The following is a 17,011-nucleotide window of genomic DNA, read 5'->3' as shown; positions in this document are numbered from 1 at the left end:
TAATTTTTTTAGCTAAAAAAGGACTTTGGCTCAAAGGGGAATAAACAGAGGTCTATCATCTCGTTCTTTTTCACTATAATTTCAAAGTCATCATTGAAACCAAAACCTGAATATTTAAAGACCCTTTGGTCACTGAGAACAATATCCAGTAAAATTGCGATTAACCCTGTCAACTCTGATTAGACTATCCATGTGTGGGTCAAAAATACAGGAAACAAACATCATCATGTTCTGTAGTAGCTATTTTATGATGCTTAAATGATAAGAGAAACTTGACAAATTGCTCGAAATGTGAGGAGATGTGTGAGTCTTGGCCCCCTGCATGCAAAAGCAAGTAATTTCAGTTGCAAGTTATTCAAGCATAGAGGGCGGCTTGTCATTTGGGTATTGAGTTAAGCACCAATCCCAGAACTCACAAAACTTAGCATCTTTCTCTTTTTTTCTCCCCTTTATCTTGAAATTTATTCATTTGCATATGATCATCATTACATCACATACAATTTATGAGCAAAGTCTTCTATATAATACATTTGATCAGAAACAATTTCAACTGATTTCTGAGTGAAAGTTTTACAACACAAAACAGCTCAAAATGGCGATTGCAAAGTTCTCTGTATGTTTCAAAAAAAAAAAAAAAAAAAAACTGATATTCATATAAAAATTGGAGATTAAAGAAAATGAAAAGAACATTAAAGAAAATGAAAAGAACATTATTAGATACAGCTAGAAACAGGAGAATGATTTCATCAAACAGAAAATTGGCGCTAGTTTTGCCTAATGCATTGCATTCTTTGATAGTGCACTTATGTTACCACTTTCTGATACATTTTACACTAGCACATACTTGAAAAATATAAAATTATCCACAGCATATATTTTACTGGACACTTCTTTTCTATTAATTTCAAACAAAATTCTTCACTGGAAATTTATACAATATAGCAAAAATTGGATGATGAATATGTGAACAAATTAGTACCATTTTTCCTTTACGCAGCACAAGCAATGAAAAAATTCATTTAATTGAAGCAATGATGATTTAAGAGTGTTAAAGCGATGAAACAATGACATTAGAATCATTCACAAGTAAAATTATTTTTATGCTAACATATGATGGTCACAAAAATTGATCATTTGTATCATTTTTAGTTTAATACTGGTCGCAGAAAATATAACACTATCAATGATACATACAATTCATACTGACATTAATAATATTAGTCAAAAACGTGAGAAATACAAAAGCAAAATTCTGAGGATGCTGTAATGTTAATTGTACTAACTTCATTTCATTAGATTTACGCTTTAAATCCGACTTATTCTACTTTTGGTCTTTTGAAATAGAAGAAATTTTTTTCAAAATATTGTAATCAATTTTGGGTTTCTTTAAGTCACAACCTTTATATTTTATGGCAATTTCAAGTATTTCATTTTTCTTATCTTTTATCATAATTTAACTCTGAAAAAGCGTCTTTTAAGAAGGATACTTTGGGTAGGGCCATAGGGGGATTCAACGATTTTAAGTAGGGTTGCATATGAAACAGTGCATATTAGGTTAGGTTTACCCCAACTATAGATATACTGCTGGGCAAGCTCATTGTTGTAAATAGTGTTTCCTCCCGATCAAAAAAAAAGGGGGGGGGGCAGGGTTTTATTTTTCATTAAAAATTAAGCTTTTGCACAGTATACATAGATTTCTATTCATTTTAAAACCAAAAAATATTTTAAACACCCAAACTCAGGGGTTCACAAGTTGAAAAAGACCTAGAATTCCATGGTAGCCATAGGAAAGTTTAAATACATTCTTCAAAAAAATTTTCGTCGAAACAAAATTCAGAAAAGTTCTTTAAAATGTTTTTCAATAATTTTAAAATTAAGGGAAAGTTTAAAGTTAGGATAACAAAAAAAAAAGTAGTAAGAAGAAAATTCAGAAGACATTTTTACAAATTTTATCTACGTGAAGGTCTCACCTGTTTATCAAGATTGTAAGAGCAGTCGAGATTCATTGGACCATGGGGCACAGTGGAAAGGTCTCAATAATTTGAAAAGTATTATTATTTTTTATTTTAGTTTATGGTTAACAAGTAGTACCTATAGCCCTACAAATCCTGCAACGAAACTGCATAGTACAAATATATTAAACAAATTTTATGCTATTTTTTTTCAGTGCTAAGTAATTTTCATGTCTGCAACGTTATTTTTTAAAATGGTTTTCATAAAGAATGTAGAAATAAAGCGAACTTTTCTCTTAAAATAAGTTCTTTTAGTTCATAATTATTTGTAATTTTTTTGTCATAAAGAAAAAAATTTATGACAGCATTTTATCAGACCAAGAAACTGGGGTATGTTGGTCTGCTTTTATAAAACCCACAAAAATGAAAAAAAAAAAAATCTTTTAGAAGAAAAAGAAAAGCAAAATTCTAGTAACGGCATAGACAGATTAAGGCTGTAAATTTGGTGGGTGTAACCTGAGATCATTGAGTAATAGGCAATCTATTCCATTTAGTCACTACTGAGTGCGCTGACACAAAAGTCAATGCCGCAAGTTTTATGACTCCGGAAGAAGGTCAAATAATTTTGCCATTGTGTACCACGTGTTCAGAGCCGGCCTTAAGCCGATTAGAGCAAAAGAGCCCAATGGGGCCCTGCGCTAGCATGGGCCCTGCTCTAAAAAAAAATTTTTCCCTCACGAAAATAAATAAGAAAATAAAGGAAATAAAAAGTTCAAATGAACTTAACTGATATTAATCATGAAATGCTTATCGGATATTTAATCTGGGCGTATGGAGCTACTTTCAGTGCGGTTAAGGGAGTGGGGGAAGTTTCCTGAGGCTTTTAGCATCTCTATTAAAGTTAGCAAATACATGTTCAAAACTACTAGTCTCAAATAAGTTTCCAGAAGAAAACATTAAAACATATTGCCAATTGAACATTTTTAAATCCATATCTAAGGCCGTACCCTCTGTACCCTAAAGCTTCCAGTCAAGAGAAAGGAACTAGATAGCGGGGAACCAAAGTACAAATTTTTAACAATTATCAGTAATTAATACGGTCTGTAATAATGTAAGGGTCAAGGGCCTTTATCCCAAGATCTTACTATTACATGGGCAATGCAGAAATTTACTCGAGGCTCTGTAATTTCAGGAATTTCCAGAGCTATAATTTTAATTTATTTCATTTATATATTTACTTTTATTTTTTTTTCTTTCTTTAATTGTGTAGATAAAAAATTTTAAAACTCAACAGCAATGACAATTTCTTTAACCAATTACTACTAACGTAGGTACAATTCTGATAAATAAGTAAATGATAAACTTCAAATACTGCGTGCTTAATACCAGAGTTGGCAAAAACCCGGGTTTTTTTAAAAAAGCCCATGGACCCAGGGTTTTTTAAATAAAACCCAAAAATACCCAACTGAAGCTGGGTTTTTTAAAAGAAATGTGGGTTTTTTGAATTTTTTTAGGGAAAATGTGGGGTGCTTGTAGCATATTGTAGCGTAAGAATATGGACAAAGCACAAAAATTGTCTTGGGGGAAAAAAGAAGCTGGAAAATTCAGCGTTTTCTGAAGAAAAGTATAAAAGATGACGAAACCCACGAATGGTGAAGTTTCAGGTTTTTTAGTTTCCATAATTACCAACAGTTAAGGCAAATTTACTTCTCGAGTGATAAAATCTATTGTTTGTTTGTTTGTTTTTAATTGTTACCTACATTTTTTTTTTTTTTGCATTTTACTTTATTGTATTTCATTTTGTTATGCAAAACTACTGTAGAACCTCAAGTAGTTTAAATCCCTTTTTACTGAATTCCAGCATAATCAAGACATTTCTTTGAATTTTATGTTGCCTGTTTTTCTATTTCCGTGTACGGAGTGAGAAATATTAAACTTTTTCGTAAGATAATGAAAAACATGCTGTACATCCTATTCTGTTTTCTATCCGACCATTTGTAAAATCTGTTAATTTCTTTAAAAAAATATACCTTGTTTATTCGAGATTTGTGACGTGTTGGTTTGCAGAAAATAATTCACATGAAAGCCTTTTAGCTAGAGTAGTTTCCTCTGTACATTCTACAAATATTGAGAAAATCAGACGTGACAGGACTTAATCAAGATAATTTGAGTTATTTATTGAGACCAGTGAAAGAAAAAAGTTAAATATATTTATTTAAAATATTTGTTTTAATGCTTTTAAGAGTTAAGAAATACTATTAAAGTTCGAAATTCATTTTTTATGTTCACTGTCTGTGGTGAAGAAAAAATAAAAAAGAAGTTTAAATTGTGAAAGTATTTAAATTAATTAATTTGTTTGAAAACAACTTAGAAAATTTTAAGAAACCCTAAATAATGGGTTTTTTTAAATGAGTTTTTCCAAAAAAACCCATTGGGTCCAATCTGGCCAACCCTGCTTAATACGCCTAAAATAGTCTCCATAACAATTCCAAAGAAAGCAAATTGCCTTTCATCTTCTAACGTTTATACATGTAGCCTGTAATTCGGTTTGTAAACCTTCAAGGCCAAAACATTTCTTGGGGCAGCCACCAAACCCTGGCATATCTCCTAACCTGACTGAAGATGCATTTTTAAGACTTCAAAATGTTCAGGAGAAGGCAACTCAAACGTTCTCACCTCAACTTTATCACATAAAAACTGACTAAAATTTAAATCATTCAGTTCTCAATTTTAATGGATTGACAAGGAAGGAAGATTTATAAATTTCACAATCCTCCTCCCCTTTTTCTCCTCTAACATCTCCAAAGGTAGCCTGAAATAGTGTTTTTAAGATTTGAATTTCAACATATTTCTGAACCTTTTTCCTAACTAATGACCCCTTTCTTTAGCATCAGCACAATAAATCAAAATTTCCCTTTTAGAAAATACTACCACGAGTAAATTCTTGAACCCTTCCTTCTCATGGATAGCATAAGATTGATTTCATTTTCGTAAAAAGTCTGGGAGGAATCTCCTTCCTTTTCCTCTATCGTTACCAAACAGGGCCTAAAGCTGAGTTTTTAACACTTCAATATCAAAACCTTTTTGAAGAGTTACTGAATCCTGTAAAGTCACCAATAATAGTCTGAAATTGCGCCTTAAAACCCTCGATTTTGAAAGTTTTCCGCAGGAGATCCCGAAATTCCTTTCTTCTCCAATTTCATCAAACATTACCTAATTTGGACTGAAATTTCTGAGAGGAGCCCCCAATTCCCTATCACCATCAAAATTAATCTAAACTTATCTTAAGTATTAAAAATGATTTGGCAGGTAGGGCACCTCCGCGTCTCCCAATTTCCCCTAATTTTACACAAAATCGTCCAAATTTACGATTTTAGACGTCAGCTTTGAAGATTCTTCTGAGGATCGTGGATGGTTTATCTGCCCTCCAACGCCCCTCTTTTCTCCCCCCCCCCAAACCTCATCTTAGTGCAAAAACTACTTTTTAAAACTTTAATTTCAAAAAATTTCTTAAAAGAGCTCGCCCCTTCCAAGCAATTCCGTTCCACTTCTGACATCCCAAAGCCATCTGGATTTTTGTATGTAGTATAAAATTATGTATTTAGAACTGAAAAATTTTGGTGCATTTTCCTTTTCCTTCTAAGCTATAAATTGCGCACATACAGACGGGCGGCTGGTATTGCTCGTACGGACGGGGGAGGAGGGGGGGGGGGGGGGCTACCGCCCGCTCACTTCCAACGGTGAAGGGACTTTCCCCTTCACTTCTTGAAGTTGCACAATAAGGATCAATACAAAAATGATTTTTTACTGGGTGGGTTGATTTGTTCCACGAAAATAAAAAACTAAAAATTCCAACTAAATGGATTTTTCTCATGTTATGGGTTGATTTGTTCCAAGAAAATAAAAACTAAAAATTCCAACTAAATGGATTTTTCTCATGTTATTTCACGATAATAGAACTTTGAATGGATAGAGGGAAGTCTATGGTGGCCATCCGTTCCGGTTTTGGAGGCCATATTCCATTTTTTGAAGATCATTCAATTAGTCATGTTAAAATCACATAATATGCTCCAATTTTACAAAAACAAAAAAAGAAAGAAAAAATCAGCATCAGGGACGCAGTTCCCTAACCGCCACATTTCTTTTGCCCGCCAATTTTCTCGTGCACCAACTGCATGTGATTGACCATAAAAATTCTCAGAGCTATTTATCTTACATTCTTAAAATTTACACTTATTTTTTTGGTCATTCATTCATTCATTTCTTAAGATAAAAAAAAGTAAAAAACAAACGTGATGTAGAAATTTAAAGGAAGACAGATAATTGCGGCAGTTTTGAATCCTTGCCCGAATCAGAAAAATCGGTTCGCACTTCTTGAAATCAGCCAATTTGTAAAGGGCCCCGCCAGATTTCACCAATCGGGCCCCGCATGTGCTAAGGCCGGCTCTGCACGTGGTTCGGTCACTAGTATTTTAGATTTTGCAGCTTTCTTCCTCTGCCGCTATTCTAGGAGAGTGCAACTTTTAGAACCATTTTCAAATCAGCATAACTGAACAAGTTACTGTAGAAATTGAAAAAAACAAACAACACTTATCCATAAATCAGTCAACTATGCGCTTGCATGTGACAGAAAAAAAAATGTGTCAAAACATTTCAGGCATAAGGTAAAAAATTAAAATTGATGACTATTCAAATCCCTACGAGATTTATTACAGCCTTGAAGAAAAGTCTTTTGTGGAAGAATGCAGTCATGTGGTCTCCCTTCACTCCCCCCCCCCGAAGATTCCAGTGTCAACAACCACACCCACTTGCCGTATCTATGTGTTAATGATCTAGGGGTGTAACAATACCTGGGGTCAGAAGGGAGGGGGGAGTATTCCCCAGGACAAGGGATTTTTGGAAATTTTTGAAAATTTACCTCAAAATGCTGGTTTTTAGTTGATTTCAGAGATTATATAGTGCTGTTTACTGGAATGATGTGCAAGAGCTTGAAACAGTTTATTTGGTTTTTGCTAAAGTAATTTATAATAATCATGTTTTTTTTCACTTAATTAACCATGGTTATTTCAAAGTAAAAGAAATTGTAATTAAATACCAATTAGAGATGGAACGAAGCTTGGGCCGTTCCACAGAAGGTTCAACCTGGCCGAATCATGAGTTCTGATTCGGCCTGAAACAATTCATGTTGCGAATTTTCTTTTACAATTATTATCGTATAAAATATTGACTTTTAAATTAAAAAATTGTTCCTTATGATAAATCATAGAAATTTAATTTTTAATCATTTTAAAATTTGTGAGTATTGAACCTTTGGAGCCAGAATTCACACAACAATTAATAACATGTTTATTAATAATAGTTTCTATTAAAAGTTACATTATGTTTTATTTAGTTTTTAATTTTATTTAAAAACTTAATTTTTAAAATGATGCTACATAAATATGCTGCATTAAACATTTTTCAAAGATTTCTAGCTTTGAAACCTATAACAATAGTGATGCTTTTTATACTTACAAAGGTGGATATAGGACTAATGGGCATCCTTAAGTAATTGGTTTTAAATTATATTTTATTTAATAGTTATAGGTATAATATTTCAGCTTTTTAAATAGATGCATTAATCTGTCAACATATTTTAATTCATTTGGAATTCGTTGATCAAGATTATCAACAATAAACCAGGACTGTAAAGCAGGCAGATAATTGTCAATACATAAATTAAAGCGACATTTATTTATTATTATTATTTTTTTTTTTTTTTTGTAAATCAAAATATGAGGAAGACGTTCAGTCCATTATTAGCACATCTCCACCCTAGATCTACATTCTAAATATTTGTTCTAAATAATTAAAATGTAAAAATTTATCCCAGATTAGTTAATTAATGTATAAAAATTTTTAGATTAACACTTAGACCCAAGTTGCGGCAATTCTTGAGAAAATGAAGATAACTCTGACATAAATTGTGCAAAAGAAGTAATTGGGCAATTCAGTATTTTACCATGCTATATTGATCTTTAAACTTTATGCTAAACATAAAAAACACTAGTTAGTTACAATATTGGATAATATTTATGATTAAACTATTACAGAATTTGTTTTTTTTAATCGACCAAGGTACCCGGGGCACATTTGTCCACTTCACAAAGTTGTGTAAAAAAATTAATGCAAAAAGATTAATGAATTGAGCATTTTCAAAAAAGCTGCTATGATGATAAATGTTTAATAAAACTCACGTTGGAAAATCAAACTTCTCATTTAATTTTTAGATGAGATAAAAATTAAGAAGTAGAAAAGTAGACTAACACGTGCCCTAACTCCTCCAACATTTTTTCTCTACTTAATATTTGTACACCATGGCAAAAAAACAAAAAACAAAAATAATAATAATAATAATAATAAAACAATGGTAAACATTTTATCTGACAAAGGTTTTATTACAAAGAAAAAGCTATTAAAAATTCAAGTTAAACATTCACAATCAAATAAGTTACATGTTTCAACATTTACAACACATATACATAAAGCAAGAAAATTTGAGTAAGCAGCAGTGTCAAGAATGATAGAAAAGGAATTAGCAACAGTTGCTAATTAGGAAATAAAATGGGGGAAAATTATGTTAATAGTGGTAATAATAGAACATTTTCCTCCAAGACAATGAGAAAACACAATTATTATAAAACAAATATACAGCACATTAGCACATTCAGCAATTAAAATAAGAAATAAAGTTTAATTGCACAAAACTGTAGACTGCTGTATTAATTGCATGAAAGTATAGAAAACCTTTTTTGTCATGCAACTGAGAAGATTCAAACTCTTTTTAGTTAAAATTTTATTTGCTATTGAAGCACAAATAATTTCAAGTATTAGTTTACTTTGCCATTTGATTTTAAAGCAAAAACTTCAGAAGAGCTGCATGATTAAAACATGATCATCATTGGAATAAAAAAATCATGTTGATTCATTACCATGCATAGCTATTGAAACTTTTCATGCAAAATATTAAATATCTTTATTTTGTTTTGCCAAACAACAATCAAAACAAACCAATTAGTATTTGCAATTTAAAGGTTTTTACCTTTCCTATATCTTTATTAATTAACATCAAAACAAATAAAAATTTTAAGAGCATTTTTTTTTTCAAAAATTCTTATTCCTTTTCAATTATTTTAAAACATCAACTACTTGCAAGAAACTTGAAAAAACATTAGACATCATTCAGCTATAAAAGTTTCCTGGTTGATGTTCTCTTTTTCCGTAAAATATTTTATGAGTATTTTCCTCTTTTTAGGAATGGCTCACAATCTTGGGGACTTTCTTGTATTTTGAGGGGGGATGTACCATTCTGAAGTGCTTAACAGAAATGTCATATCTGCAGTTGAGCTTAAAATGAGATATTGTTTTTATAAGTTTTACACCTCCATACATTTGATTCAGATATAATTTTTACATTTTTTTTTAAAACTAGGGGGCTCCACCTCAGCTTGTTCATGCTCACCAAACTTGATAGAAATATGATAACCGAGATATTGAAAAAAAAAAGCTGTTTGAAGAGCATCCCTTTCCTGGGTTCCAAACTAACGTGTACCAACTTGCACGGCTACAAATGCTAAGGGGGCTCCTGAATATTGCAAAATGAGTTTCGTACAATGAAAAATTTGAAAGCAATTTTCTCTATCTTTTTAGAATATTTTTTAGAAGCTATACTGCAATTTACCATGGTAAAACTAATGTCTTATTCTTTAATTTTAAACAACAGAACTGTAGCTCAAAATCCTGCAATGAGTTTAAATTATATATTCACGGAAATTTGGATCATAATTCTTGTGTCATTAATATGAAATTTCTCTGTCATTGGGAATTCAAACTCACAACATGCTCCTTATCAGCACAACGCTCTAACAGAGCCACTGGGTCTCCATTTCGGGAATGTTATGCAATGAAGCAATGTCAGGGGTCTGTCCAGGATTTTTCACAGGGTCCGTTTTTTGCGAAAAATCAAAAAATTTTGTGAAAAGTGAATTAGTTTTGTAAAAAAATCAAGTAATTTCGCAGAAAAAAAAAATTGTTAAATTGAAATTTTAGAATTTAGAGCGAGCACAAACTGCATCATTTAAACTTAAAGTAGTGTGTTTTCCTGTTCTATGTTGAGATATCATTCTGGGAAGTTTTTCTAGTCTTTGGGGGGGGGGGGGGGCATCGCTCCCTCAAGTAGCAATATTTATCTACCATTCTACATTATGTTAAATTATACTAGACATGTTTCTGTACAGCATTTAAAATAATTGTAACAAAAAAAATAAATAAATAAATAAAATTCAGACGAGGGTTCAGCATTAAATTTTTTGACCCAAGACACTTAAAAAAGCACAAAATTCCGTTTAAAACTTATAAATTCCGTGATTTTAACAAAAATAAAAGATATTTTATTTGTTTACTTCGTAACAAAGCGTACTAAACATCAAAAATTCAAAATCGGAATCCCATAGCGGAGGCAAAGAGATCGCAATTCTCAAAGTGAAGGCATCAAAGGCATAAAAACGGCTTGTAAAAGAAATATTCGATAAAATTATTTTTAAATTGCATTTTAGAGTCCTATGATGAACATATCATTAATATCTGTGGATACAGTTAAAGCAAAAATAAAATTAAACCATTTTTTCAGCATTTTAATTTTTGACTCATAAAAAAAAAATGGAATTTTGCTTTAAAAACTTGAAGTGCGTGTTTTTACAAAAATAGAGACTTTTCATTTATTTGCATCCTAATAAAGCGAAGTTAGTTTGAAAAAAGAACAAAATATGATTCTTATATGGGATGTTAAAAGATTGTATTTTTCAAAACGTAGACATCTAAAAAAAAGGCAAGTAAAACAGTTTTTTAAAGTTAATCATCCTCGTTAGCATTGAAAAATCAAACCCATATAATTTTCTCCCAAAATAACAGTTAAACATCGCACCACACCATAAAAATGCAAATATTGACAAGCTGGTAAAATGATGAGAATATTTTCAAGACGCTAAATGGCGATAATTTTGAAGTAGGTAACCCTATCTGAAGTGATATTTTTTCCCCACCCTTACTATCCCTTTGCGGTTCTAAGTTCATTCCGGTTCTAAGTTCATTTCGCTGATATATACTATTATTGTTTATTAAATCATTAGTGGGGAGAAAAGTGCTTACCAACGCCTTTTCAGAGAAGTTTACAACAACACCACTGCTAATTAGCTGTGATAAAACAAACAAAATTATTTAAAACCAAACTTAATTTCAGCTGTTAATTTCTTTCCAAGAAACAAACAACAAGCATTACATTTATTTGGCAGTAGCAATTTATCGCTTGCAGGAGCATCACAAGAGTGCCGATTTTTTTTTCTTTGCAAAATTAGCAGGTTTTGTATAAGCTGATCCCTCTAATTTGACTTTAAAAAAGGTTCCATAAATTATCGGTTTAGTATGCATTATTTTGCTTTCAGATTTGATCTTTCAATAAACAATTTGTGAAAGATCTGTTCTTGTTTATCAGATTTCTGTGAAGGGTCCGTTTTGGTTGATCAGGATTTTGTGAAAGGTCCGTTTTGTTTGATCGGGATTTTGTGAAAGGTCTGTTTTGGTTGATCGGACTTTTGTGAAGGGTCCGTTAACGGACCCAAATATCCTCTGGCCAGACCCCTGAATGTGCTATAAAAAACAGAATGTTTTTTTTTAAATACAAAACAATCTGTTAACTTTCGGCCTTCATCTTTGAGAAACAAAATAGGGTAACGGCACCAGTTACAGACATGCTTAAGACATTGCTCTTAGATTAACTCAATTGTCTGAACCTTCTAATGTATTTAGACTTTTTAAACTATTTTTCTCCCATTCAACAACATTCTATCTAACGCTTGGCTGCTTCTAGATCCTCTGCATTAGTTAATTCTATTTTCATTTGCTCCATTTTGGAAAAAGGTCTGAGCCCTAGCTTAACAGACACCGAAAAATCTGACGATACCCAGTAATATCCATTCAAATCCAAACTTATGACTGTCTGTTACTGGGCCCTTGTCAGTTACTGATGATCTTACCCAAAATTACTTTCATATTTAAATGTTTCAGTTTCTTTGATAAAACTTCAAAAATTTTATTTAAAAAAAATGTGTTGTTAAAAATTTTACATTTAGGGATTACATCAGAAATGAGAACATAAATTACATCACTTTAAATAAAAAGATTTTTGTATCTTTTCATTGGACCTAGCTTTTTGCTTCTTCTGCTCTTATATAGAAGTTTGGTAAGACCCCATTTGGAGTATGCTGTTCAGTTTTGGTCTCCTTATCTTAAGAAAGACATTAATGTATTGGAAAGGGTTCAAAGGCGGGCTACAAGGCTAATAAGTGGACTTTCCCACTTAGATTATGATTCCAGGCTTAGAAGGCTAAAAATGTATAGTCTTGAGCAAAGAAGAGACCGAGGGGACATGATTCAGCTGTTTAAATTTATTAAAGCGAAAGCAGGGCCGGATTACTAAATAGGCAATGTAGGCAGTTGCCTAGGGGCCCCGAGGTTCTGAGGGGCCCCGGAGAAATCTTAAAATTGAAAATATGTAAGAAAAAAGTTCATTTCGACAAAAAAAAAAAAAAAAAAAAAAAGGAAAGAAAGGAAAAAAGTAAAAAAATGGAGCTCCCTTTTAGTTACTGTATTAATTGTTAATAAATATTATTGGTAATACTTAAAATTGTAGTCAGAACCTAAAACCATAAGTTTTAAAATGAGGGGTAAGCTATGAAATTTGATGAAGGATTTGCATGGCAACAGAAATACAGGCTAGAGAAATAATATATGAGTTGATGTATAAAATACACGTGTGAGGGGGCCCCAACACTGCTAATGCCTATGGGTCCCGAGATCCTTAATACGGCCCTGAGCAAAAGATGTTACGGGGCTAAAGTTTAGCACTGAAAACATGACAAGGGGTCATTGTTTTAAGCTATTTAAATCTCAGGCTAACATGGATATTAGGAAAAATTATTATTTTAGCAGGGTAGTGGAACCTTGGAACAGCTTACCGGAAGAGGTGGTAATGAGCAAAGGAGTAGACAGTTTTAAGAGGGCCATTGATCTTCACTGGCAATTGTAAATTGACTAGGACCAGTCTAGCTGGGCCCAGAGCCTGTTGCTGGTCGTCACTTTTGTATTTGTATTTGTATCTGTATAGCTGGATCATTTAGGCAGTGGGCCAAAGAATTGCAGGTTTGATACCAGCCTATCAAAACTCTGTGTCTGCATCAATGGTATGGAGACTGCTATACAACCAAAGTTCTCTAAAATCCAGTTACAAATCAATGGCTGCGTGATGGTGCTGGACCAAGAGTTGCTTGGTTCCTGGTCAAGATGAAAAAGATTGAGCTGACTTCATAATTATATCCAACCAGTAAACTACCTCTTTAGAAGACCCTACCCCCTTTTTGGTGTGAAGAATTTTGTTTTTGTAAATTGTTTTTGTTAATATTAACAAATTAAAAGAGAATGGTCAACCGATTATTACATTTTTAAAGCTCAAGTGGCTTGATAATGTATTGGCAATTGCAACTTACAGGTAGCAAATATTTCAAGTTTGATAGGTTTCACAATATAGTAACTGGCACTACATCTACAATTTGTATCTTAGACATGGTACGCTATATGCGTATAGTAAATTTTAAAAAGAAAACAAGAATAACACACATTATATTTTTTAAGTGCAACGTAGTTTCTTTAAATAGGTTATATTATCTTTCCCTTATTATTATTTTTGTGTGTTTGGCTAGAAAATCTATTTCCATTCAAAAACCTTTAACAGAAACAGGCACCAGTCACAATGGGGCCATGCAAGCGTTCGGAAATGGTAGAGTTCCTATATATTTTTATACAGGGACTCTACTGTTTCGATGGCTTAAGTTGGCATCGGTGTGACCAATGCCTGTTTCTGAAAGTACCCAAAGAAAGTATATAACAGAATCTTATATATTTTATACGAAATAATTTTAAACGAACACCAAGCCTCACACATACCTTGGCCATTTTTCTAATTTTTTTTAACATGATTTATCCTTCTGTTGGAGAATTCTTTCATCCATATTTCACTAACACATCAGACACCTCAAAACTAATCCAGATTTCTAAGAAATAATTTGTACAAAAAATTTTCAGGAGCTCTAAAATCAGAAATGCACTAAAAAGTAAGAACCAACAGAAAAGAAATACAAATAGAAAATAATAAACTAACTTAACTTAAAGGACACAATTCAAAAACATTAACACATGTTATACTACTGTAATATATATTCCGCAAACCAGCATTGCTACAAAATGAACTGCTATAAGTTCCTCTCATGAAAATGTGCTTTTCTTCTCTTGCAAGTAAAAAAAAAAATGAAAAGAAAAAATTGGAAAAGCTTGATTTCTGAAATCTTAAGAAAATGTCTAGGTATTAAGTTGCAAATTTAATTTCAATAAAAATAAAAGAAAAAGGAGCAAATGTATATATAAAAAAAATAAGATAAGGACATAAAAACGCAAAAAAAAAAAAAAAAAAAAAATCTCTAAAAGCTCTACAGAAGAAGGGAAAAAAGTTCAAGTAAAGTTTTAACACTATAAATAACCATCATAAGTTAATTTTTAAGAAAATTCTAATTAAATACAAATAACTGACATTACTAGATAATTTTTCGTACTGTTTTGTATTTTAATCACTGCTGCTTACTCAGAATAAGCTTTATTCATTATGTTTATTTTTTAAATTTTCAATTTACATCTCGTAAATGAACCTGGAATTGAATTAATATTGATAATAATAAAGAGAGGACGTTTTTTGTAAATAACTGTGAAAGTTTCAGACAAAAGGAAAAGATTAATTCCCTATTTCTGCAATTGGAAATCTGACACAAAGGGCATTATGTCGAATCTGTTTTACAAAACTTAAGGAAGAAAATGCGCAGTAATAAAAATCAATACCAAAACATATATTATTGTAACATAGCTCCAATTTATGGAACATAATCTGCATGATTTTATCTAGAAAAATAAATCTCAACCTCAATTTTTGCTCTTGCTGTAAGGTTCATATTTTCATATTGTAGGTTTTCTACATTTTCACCTCAACATCAACTATCAACAACAAAACAGCTGGTTGGCTACTACAGAAAATCGTCATAATGACAACCAATCGAGAACTGATGCCAATTAAAAAACATAATATCTAATGACAATACAAAAAAAGTCAACATATTAGCATTAGCAGTATAATAAAAGAGAAATAATGTTCACAAACATTATAAAGTTCTTTTTGAATGAATTAATACCTGCTGAATGATTTAGATAGCAAGTTTGAGATCCAACTTAGATTCTAAAAAAATTTAAATTGTCTTTCACAACTGTAGCTGTTTTCTTTCTCTTGTTTGTTCTGTGGGGTTGTTTGTTAGGAATTTTAAAACGGCTGATTGGTAAAATTTATTTTGTTAATTTTCTGCTTCCCAATTAATAGTTTGGTCCACTTCCCCAGTTACTAGCTCACTAAATTGTTGGAGAACAAGTGTAATGTATCCTTTTTATTATTTGATCTTCGCGTGGCCTTATTAATGATGTTTACATGGAGCAGGTGGCCCAGTGCTTGTAGCTGGTCGTCACTTACGTGATGGGAATTATCCAGGCCCGTCAATTCAAAATTCTCCTGGGAGAGGAGCAAAGGTTACGTAACCGATAGATTTTAAGAAAAACACTTAAAAAATACATGTAAAATGCATTATTATGTTACGCTTTAAAAATACTGGGGGGTCAATTGCAGTCCCCTCGCCCGGTAACTTTCAGTAGTTTTTAATGACTCGAAAGATTTATTTGGTGGATTCTCTTGCGTTTTACTGTCAATTTAAAGGAATTTGACAGATTTTTTTTTTCCATTTTTAAGTCTTGTTTTTGTATTATTTTCCCAAGTGTACTAAACATTCTAAAGTATATTTTTATTTGTGGTTGTCAAACAAATTTAGCTGAAAGATGTGCTTTTTCTTTTCCTTCCGGCTCCTTTTCTTTCTTTGAAACATTAGTTTGTCATCTGTCGTGATTAAACTAGAATTTGCTGAGTTTCGTTAGACTTATTTCCCATTAAACCTCATGAATAGTGGTGACATGATTAAAGATAAACACAAATAAAGGTATCGAATGTATGAAAATGTAGTTTTATTGCACAAACTGTAAACGATATTGCTCATAACTAGTGGTGCTCCTGGCACAAAGCCACCTAGATGCAGTAATTTGTTAACTTTAAAAAGCAAGACTTTTGCTTTTGATTGACTGAAGTTTTGCAAAGTATAAAAGGTATTGCGTAGTACCAGTAATGTTCCTAGCACAGATGTCACCTGGAGCTGTAATTTGTGACGTCACCCCTTCAAGAAATTATTTTAAAGCGAAAAATGTGAGAAATGCTGAATATCAAATTTGTGAATATTATTGAATGCTTAGATTGTAGGGCTCATTTAAAAAAATAAAATAAGGCTGCAAGAAATTTAAAAGTGAAATGTTTTTGGCATTATTTTATGTATGCATCACTCAAGAAAATTTGTATAATGGGCAATTCCATGGTGTCAGACGTAAAAAATGAAGAAAAATTTCTCAGTTTTAATTCCATTTACCTAATATAAACTGTTCCAAAATGATCAAATTTATTTACAAGATACTTACTACATCCCACTGAATAAAAAATCATGTTAGTATTTCAAAATAGATCCCTAATAAAGTATAAATTAAAATATTATTAAAAACTTTTAGAGGAGGGGCCCCACTTACTCTGTAAAATTTCGCTATAAGAGGTCCTTACGCTATGGGTAAGTGGTTCCCCCCATAATAGTGAGAATTTGAAAATCAAAAGCAACTCTGATGAAATATTTATATTAATGAAATACAAGACAAAGGCATTGATAGTTCAGCTACAAAAGCTGGCAGTTATTTGTGAAACTTGCCTGAAAGAAAACGATCAATGGGTTGAATGTTGATAATGGTTCTTCCTTAGCCAACTTTACATAGACACAGTCATTTAGTGTTTC

General features: G+C 31.8%; 1 protein-coding gene across 3 annotated transcripts in view; it reads right to left on the bottom strand.

Moving 5' to 3' along the window:
• LOC129222055 (F-box/LRR-repeat protein 20-like) overlaps positions 1-15,098 on the bottom strand; it is a 53,141-nt gene extending 38,043 nt beyond the window's left edge. The window contains exons 1-2 of one of the 3 annotated variants that reach the window (XM_054856479.1): positions 15,011-15,098; positions 13,989-14,131 (exon numbers count right to left, since the gene is read on the bottom strand). In XM_054856479.1, the coding sequence (XP_054712454.1) occupies positions 13,989-14,018 (30 nt within the window). In that variant the 5' untranslated portion in view covers positions 14,019-14,131; positions 15,011-15,098. The remainder of the gene's footprint in view (positions 1-13,988; positions 14,132-15,010) is intronic. The other 2 variants (XM_054856478.1, XM_054856480.1) reach the window with 2 other exon arrangements.
• Positions 15,099-17,011: the final 1,913 nt, after the last annotated feature.

This window comes from Uloborus diversus, chromosome 5, assembly GCF_026930045.1.
Source record: "Uloborus diversus isolate 005 chromosome 5, Udiv.v.3.1, whole genome shotgun sequence".
Classification (NCBI taxonomy): domain Eukaryota; kingdom Metazoa; phylum Arthropoda; class Arachnida; order Araneae; family Uloboridae; genus Uloborus; species Uloborus diversus.
This window is presented reverse-complemented; position numbering and strand designations above follow the sequence as displayed.